The 6823-nt window shown below is 62.9% G+C and overlaps 1 protein-coding gene across 4 annotated transcripts; it reads left to right on the top strand.

Annotated features, from left to right (window-relative positions):
- Positions 1–1171: 1171 nt before the first annotated feature.
- Positions 1172–6769, top strand: LOC136110917 (uncharacterized). Of its 4 annotated transcripts, none has more exons than XM_071817839.1 (14): positions 1172–1316; positions 2257–2361; positions 2622–2735; positions 2939–3091; positions 3176–3328; positions 3569–3660; positions 3816–3952; positions 4054–4139; positions 4233–4361; positions 4646–4744; positions 4881–5084; positions 5192–5383; positions 5852–5959; positions 6258–6769. In XM_071817839.1, the coding sequence occupies exons 1-14, from the start codon at positions 1227–1229 to the stop codon at positions 6438–6440; spliced, it is 1845 nt and encodes a 614-aa protein (XP_071673940.1). In that variant the 5' UTR covers positions 1172–1226; the 3' UTR covers positions 6441–6769. The 4 variants fall into 4 exon arrangements, with proteins under 4 accessions (XP_071673940.1, XP_065710713.2, XP_071673943.1 ...); XM_065854641.2 differs by having other exon boundaries at positions 4054–4142; XM_071817840.1 differs by lacking the exon at positions 1172–1316 and adding an exon at positions 1758–1938 and having other exon boundaries at positions 4054–4142.
- Positions 6770–6823: the final 54 nt, after the last annotated feature.

The raw sequence follows: 6823 nt of genomic DNA, 5'->3' as shown, positions 1-6823 counted from the left end.
ATCATAAGTACATTTTTCATAGGAGCATCTGGGGGGACCGTGTGGCTGATCCAGGTGATGCTGGAGCTGAATGCAGGTGGGTGCTGGGAGAGTGGGCTGGAACGGACACTCTGTGCCCTGGGGGTGCGGGGCCCCCCTTGCCCAGCAGAGCAGCAGAGGTGGGATGGAGCAGGACCAGGGGCTGCACCCAGAGGCTCATGCGGTGCAGAGTTTGCAGGTCCTGCACCAAGCTCAGCTTTAACCCACCACATAATGAGTGCCTACTAAAAACTAACACTTTAAGCCACATAATGAGTGCCTAGTTTAGAGCTGTATGTAACCAGTTGTGTTAGGAAAAACCAGAACCTCATCAAATGCCAAGATAAGAAGTTTTACAGCACCAGCTGTGAACTTTGAGGAGACAAGATAACCAAGATTTACAGCAAAAGGGGGCGCCGGTCTGGTTTGGCAGACCTGACAGCTTGGGTTCCAGCCAGTTCATCATAATGAGCCACAAAGGTAAAACGTTCACTGTGAGGAAGCTGAAGGAGCCTTCATCCACAGACCCCTCCTCAAACCACCAAGTGACACTGCGCAGGCGAACAGGGGAGGGTCAAGGAGAAGACTGTGGAAATGGTTATCTGAGACTCATTTTAATAAGTGGGGAAAGGTTATGAATATGTAGAGGCGTTCCTGGGGTCATTATGAATATGTAATACCTGACTGTATTTAAGCACACCTCCTATTGTGTGCGTGTTGGGCGGAGCGAATCCCCCGCGCACCCAGCGCTGTTTTGCTTGTGCTCTAATGAACAGTTAAGGAATTGGATTAAATGTTGTTTATTCATGGAAAAAGCGTGAGTTCTGTATTTCAGTGAGGGATGTCAGGTAACCAGAGGGACTGTGCTGTCCCTGGTGCAGGGGCCAGTGTGGGCAGAGGTCTGTGCAGCCCCCAGTGGATGCAGGGGAGTCTGTTGGTCCATCCGTGCTGCTCGTTAGCGAGTGTTTGTTCTCGGCAGCTGAAATGGGCGTGAGGAGACGATCTGCAAACAGGAGTGAAAGCTCCTGCAGGGGATCTCAGCTTTCAAGGAAGGGAATTCGAGTGCTGGGGAGGGCTCGGCGGGAGCTCCCGGGGCGGGAGGCAGCACCTGGCCGCTGCTATTGGCCCGCGCTGGGCAGCCGCGGGGGGGGGGATGCGGGCGGACGGAGGGACCGGGGCCGGAGGGGTCTCCGCTGGAAGGCTCCGGGATGGAGGGCTCTCCCTTTGATGCTCCGCGGGGCTGCGTCTCTCCGGGCGGACGAGCAGCTTTCCAGGTCCACCTGGGACCCATCTGCCAGGTAAAGCCTCCGTGTGGGGACCCGAGCGTTCTGGTCTTCCTTTTCCTCTCGGTACCACCCGGTCCCTGCCGACCTGCGAGACAAAGCGTGGTGCGGGTAACTCCTGCCAGCCTGGGGCCCTGCTGGTGTTACTGGTGGCTCTGGGAGCCCAGTGCCCCGGCCGGGCTGGTTTCGGGTCCGGGCATCCCCTGCTCACTGGGACGGCATCCGGACGCACTTACTGCATGGAACAAGCAGCACGGGTTTACATACGTGATCTTTATATCTAACTCTGTGCATCTCCATGTGGAGGAGTTAATATGCGGAAGGCAGTTAAGCATGCTCACTAAAACCGAAGGGCACAGAAGTTCAAACTGTGGTTTACAAAAACAGGGGATGTCCCTGTTGATACCTCCTGTTAGCCGGTTGGTCAGGCTTCACTTTCCTCTTCTTATCACAAGCTGCACATTTTTGTGAAGGCGTGTGGTGGTCGTTGGGACCACGACGATTCCTGGTCTTACACGCAGCCCCCGTGGTCCCGTGCTGGGGAAACCACAGAGCCTGAGAAGTGCAAGGTTTGGACCCTGTGCCCTCACAAAGAGCCCAAACGGTGCCCAGCTGGCCCCTGGGACAATAGCGGGAGGTGCCGCTGGGTGCTGTGACCCATGGGGTTTGCATGGGGCCATTGAAATGTGGCTGCGGGCGGGGGCAGGAACGGGTTGCCCAGTGCCAGGGGAGCAGTCCCAGCGCTGCCAGGAGCTGGGACAGGAAGCGGGTCTGTGTCCCCAGCTCAGCCAGCTCTGCGTCCCAGCTGGCGACGATGCCGTGTGGCTCTGGGTGTGACACAACGCTCAGGGCTCAGCCGAGCTGGGGACGCTGCGGGTGGCACTGAGCTGGCAGCTGTCCCCGAGCCGGCAGTGACGTCTGGGGAACGTGCTCACCCTCGCCTCTTCCTTTGCAGTTGGGTGCTGACATCCCGGGGGCCTCCTCACCGGGACCAAGGCAACAACCGGCTTTTGGCAACATGTTCCCCCCACCAGGCGCCAGGAGGGGCTTCCCCAGGGAGGTAGGCGGCTTTGCAGCCCCCCTGCTGCCAGAGAGGTGCGAGCGGAGGGGCTTTGTGGGGCGGGATGGGTGTCTGCTGCTCTATGGGTTGGGATGCCAAAGAGCCAGGAGGAGCATCGCTGTGGCGTGGGGAAGAACTGGGAATGGTCCGGGAGCTTGGTGGGAGGGGAGGGTGGATGGACGGGCTCCCGGCTCAGCATCCAGCTGGGGCAAGGGTGACAGTGAGGGTCTGATCCTGTGCTCCCTGTGTCCTCTCCGCAGCCTGGTCCGTGGAGAGCTGGGCCCCCATGGCTCCACGGTCCCAGCCCCCAGGACGTCTGGGATGAGCCACCCTGGGAGCCCCCGCACAGGAGAGGCCACCGCAGGCGGCACCCGGTAAGGGGACACGGGCTGGGATGAGCAGGCGGGGGACGGAGCTCCCGGGGTTCACCCACAAATCTGGGTGGCCCAACCGAGGGGCTCCCCAGTGAGCAGGAGAAGCAGAAAGAGCCGAGGGCTGCATCAGGAAATGGAAACTGCAGCAAAACCGAAACGCCCAAGCGAGCTGCCGGCCTCACTGGAGGCGCTTTGTGCCGCAGCCCCGTCCCTGGGAGCCCAGACCCTTCCATGGTCCTGCCGACTTCCACGAGGACGGGAGCTGGGCACCCCAGGACTGTCCCCCGCCACCCCCCTGGGACAACAGGGAAGACAACCAAGGACCTGAGAACCATTTTGGAGAGAGCTGGCACCCGGTGAGGGGGAGAGGGGCTGGGGGGCAGCTGTGTGGCTATCCCCAGAATGTCACCATCCTCACCAGCAGCAATTCGCCATTGCAGCCTGGTCCCTGGGACCCCAGAGACCCCCCTGGCCCTCCTGACTTCCCTTGGAAGGAGGAGGACGGGAGATGGGCACCCCGTGACTGTTCCCCATGGGATGACACACAATACAATGGAGGACCAGAGGGCAGCTTTGCAGAGGACTGCTACCTGGTGAGGCGGTGGCCGCGGGACTGAGGTGACACGGGGCAAGGGCCATTGCCTGCCCTGGTGACAAGGACAGCATGCAGGGACAGACCAGTTTCCCTGTGTGGTGCTGGGAGCAGCAGCAGCCCGGCTGCTCCGCTCTGCAGCCACAGCATCCCCCCCATTCCCCATGTCTGAACCCCGCCCCCCGTTCCCCGTGTCTGAACCCCCCTGTTCCCTATGTCTGAACCCCCCTGTTCCCTGCAGGATTCGCCACTGCCTGGCCCCGGCTCCTTCTCCCAGCCCGAATTCCCCACAGAGGAGCAGTGGCCGCCCTGGCCCCCCGGCGGCCAGCACGGGTGGGTGTCTGTGCCAAGGGAGGGGGCGCAGGGGGGCTGCCCTCAGCTCTGCTTTACAGCCCAGCTGCTGGCCCTGCTCAAGGTGGGGAGGTTTGCACCTGAGACCCTTTCCAGCCCCAAATCGCCAAGCCCCGGGGCTGCTTTTGCCGCTGCAGGGAGCAAGGGGGCTTCCAGGACGACCTGTCATCTGGGGGCTACCGTGGCCTGGGGAAGAAACGCTGCCGACGCCTTCGCCAGAGCTGCCGGCAGTTAACCATGGTCCGCCCGGCCCCGTGCCACCGCCCCGCCAGAGGTTTGTGTGACCCCGTACCGGCTGCCGGGGCCCCGCGCTGCTCCCCAGCGTCAACCGGTGCAGATTGAGGAGTCACTCCCGTTGCGTTTCGCACACCGCAGGGAAGCAGCCGCCCTCCAGGTCTTACCCTCCCCGGCCACTTCCCTCCTCCAAAGATGCTGTGCAGCACAAGGAGCAGACGCCTCCGGTTGTGGGTTTTTACCCCCCCACCCCAGCACCCAGCAATGACCCCAGTTTGCACCGTTTGCTGCCGTGCCCCTAACTGCTGTGGTTTCCCCAGGGCCCTCCGGCAGTGAGCAAGAAGGTCCCGGAGCCCCCCAAAGTGGCTGACGGCCCTCAGAACAGCCCGGCCGCGGGTCCCCAGGCTGCGGCAGCGGGTGCAGAGCCCGAGCAGGCAGGAGTGACGCCGGTAGGAGAGCAGCCCTCTCGGGGGCTGGCAGGGGGGGCTCCCGCCCCAGAGGTGCCTGGTGTTGGGGGCTCTGCAGCCAGTGTGACATCTTCCCTCTCTCATCCAGCCCTTTCGCTCTTCACTTCGCTGTCTCTTTACCAGGCACGGACGTGTTCCTGACTCTTCTCTGGGGCTGCAAAGCCCCGTGGTTTCCTTTGGGTTTTCGCTCCCCGTCCATCCCGTCCCCCAGCTTTTCCTCCTGGGCCACACGTGTGTCCCTGCCTCACGCCATTGCGTGTCTCCAGGTGGAGCCGGGAGCCGGGCAGGACCCTGTGGGCAGCCAGGACCCCTCTGCTTTGCAGACAGAGGAGGAGAGCCCTGCCAGGACGGGGCAGCACCCTGAGGTACGAGCTGATGCGTCTCTTCTCCCCACCTGAAAGCAGCACCCAGGGGAGGTGGCACCTTGCAAACCTCTGGTTTTGCCCGGCGTTGCCAGCCCTCACCGCGGGCTCTGTGTCCCATCTGTAACGCTTTGCGCAGGCAGAGCCCAGCAGCCCGAGTGTCCCCGGGGCTGGCGCAGGTGATGGGTCACGTCCCCAGACACCCACAGCCCCCACGGAGCCGGCCCAGAGGGTCTGCGCGGCCGCTGGAGAGGGGGACGCTGAGCTCTGCCCACAGTCCCCGGGACGGCAGCGTCTGCCCGGAGCAGCTGGAGCAGCCGGGGCAGGATCTGCCCGCCATGGGGTGCGTCTCGGTGTGCGGGGGCAGCTCCCTGGCGTGTCCCCCCAGCAGAAGAGTCCCCCAAGGCTGCAGCCGCTGCCATCCTTCCCCAACCACCTTCTCTCCTGCAGCCCCTCAGTGACCTCCAGACACCTGAAAACTCGCCGGTCCCCCCAGGAGCTGCTGCGGAGCCCGGCGCACAGCCCGGCCAGGCTGGTTCCGACAGCTGCACCGCGCCAGTGACCTCACCAGGGACCCAGCACCCTCCCGGGTCTACTGAGACGGAGCCGGTACAGGGTCCGGGCGCCTCTGCTCCCCCTGAGGTATCCCCGTGTCCCCCGTTTGCAGGGTTATGGGGTTAAAGTGCGGCTTTGTCTGGAGGCAGAGCCCGTGTCAGCCGCGCTGCCGGCTCTGCCGGACGTGCTGATAAACGGGAGACAGCTGGGAAAACAGCCAAAAAAATAACTGGAGGCTTGAGAGTGTGCTGGAGCGTGAACGATCCCGGGACTCGAGCTTTAACGAAGCAAACGAGACCATTGCAGAGTGGCTTAATTACTGCCTAATGGGGAAGAACAATCTGCTGGCAGGGCTCTCGGGGCAATGCTGCCAGGGCTGGGGTGGAGCAGGGGGCGAGGGGCAGCTCCTGCACCCATGGAAGGGTGGCAAACCAGCACCCCAGAGCCGAGTGTGGCCAGTTCCTGGGTGCCAGCAGCCCCAGTTTGGCCCCAGTCTTGCCCAGTCCCTCTCCCCTTCGAAGCACCTGATTCTTCCCTGCCTTTTCCACCACCCAGCCTGCAGGTGGCCAGCACCAGCTCTGCTCCGCGCCCCCGGTGTCCTTCCCGGCCGGCACCGACCTCCGCTCCGCCACCGTCCTCGCCAGGAAGGAGGAGATTGAGCTGGTGAGTCCCGGGGAGCCCCGGCAGAGGTGTGTGGGGGGTCTCTGAGGAACCTTTGAACCACAGGATGAGAAACAATGCTGGGTGAATTTGGCATTTTGGGGTCACTGGGGAGAAACCCCTCCAGGTGACGGTTGTTGCAAGGGAAGGTGCTCATAGGCAAGGAGGGCTCTGTAGGGGCTTGGACGCTGTCGGGGAGCTCATGGACCATCCCCCGGGGTAACAAATATCCCAGGGGGGGTGCATACTACGGGGGGAGGTTTAGGGGCGCCCCGTGCTGAGCCCGTGTGCTCCCCGGCAGTCGTACCAGCAGTTCAGCCTGACCGTTGCCGTGGTGGCCACGATGCTGCTGCAGAAGGAGCCGTCCATGGAGGCGGCGCTGGGGCCAGCGCTCAGGGCCAACCTGCGACAGCGCCGGCTCCATCACCTCCGCGAGCTCGAGAACTTCATCGACAGCTACGACTCGGCCGCCCTCAGCCGCTGAGGGTGCGGGGGAGCAGACAGACGCCCCACTGCCACCCAGGGCTGGGGGGTGATGAGAGGCCGTGCTGGTACATTGAGGTGATGATGCTGAGTCCTCGTGTTGAGGCGGTGTGGATGTGTTGGCACCGTCCCACCATCTCTTGGAGATGGAGGCGGGAGCTGGTGCTTGGTTTTAGCCCCTCTGTATGTGCAAGGCAAGGGGGAGCTGGTTTTAGTGAGGGAGAGCAGCTGTGCCCCCCAGCTCCTCACTCCATTCCCAGTTCACAGGGATGTGTCTGGGTCACAGGATTGTTCTTGGTTTTAAATCTAAAATAAACTATGGTCTTTGCAGCCCCTGCCCCGCCATTGCTCTGGGCTGTGCACAGGAGGGGTCCCATGGTGTCC

This window comes from Patagioenas fasciata, chromosome 21 (assembly GCF_037038585.1).
Source record: "Patagioenas fasciata isolate bPatFas1 chromosome 21, bPatFas1.hap1, whole genome shotgun sequence".
Lineage (NCBI taxonomy): Eukaryota > Metazoa > Chordata > Aves > Columbiformes > Columbidae > Patagioenas > Patagioenas fasciata.
Note: the sequence above shows the minus strand (reverse complement) of the source record. Positions and strands in the feature narration are given on the sequence as shown.

What these genes read in the sequence shown, in the direction of transcription:
- LOC136110917 (XM_065854641.2), top strand. Translation starts at nt 1,227, where the DNA reads ATGGAGGGCTCTCCCTTTGATGCTCCGCGGGGCTGCGTCTCTCCGGGC. An exon ending in GCCACCGCAGGCGGCACCCG is followed by an intron (nt 2,736 to 2,938) that starts GTAAGGGGACAC and finishes TTTGTGCCGCAG; the next exon opens with CCCCGTCCCTGGGAGCCCAG. An exon ending in GGACGGGGCAGCACCCTGAG is followed by an intron (nt 4,745 to 4,880) that starts GTACGAGCTGAT and finishes CGCTTTGCGCAG; the next exon opens with GCAGAGCCCAGCAGCCCGAG.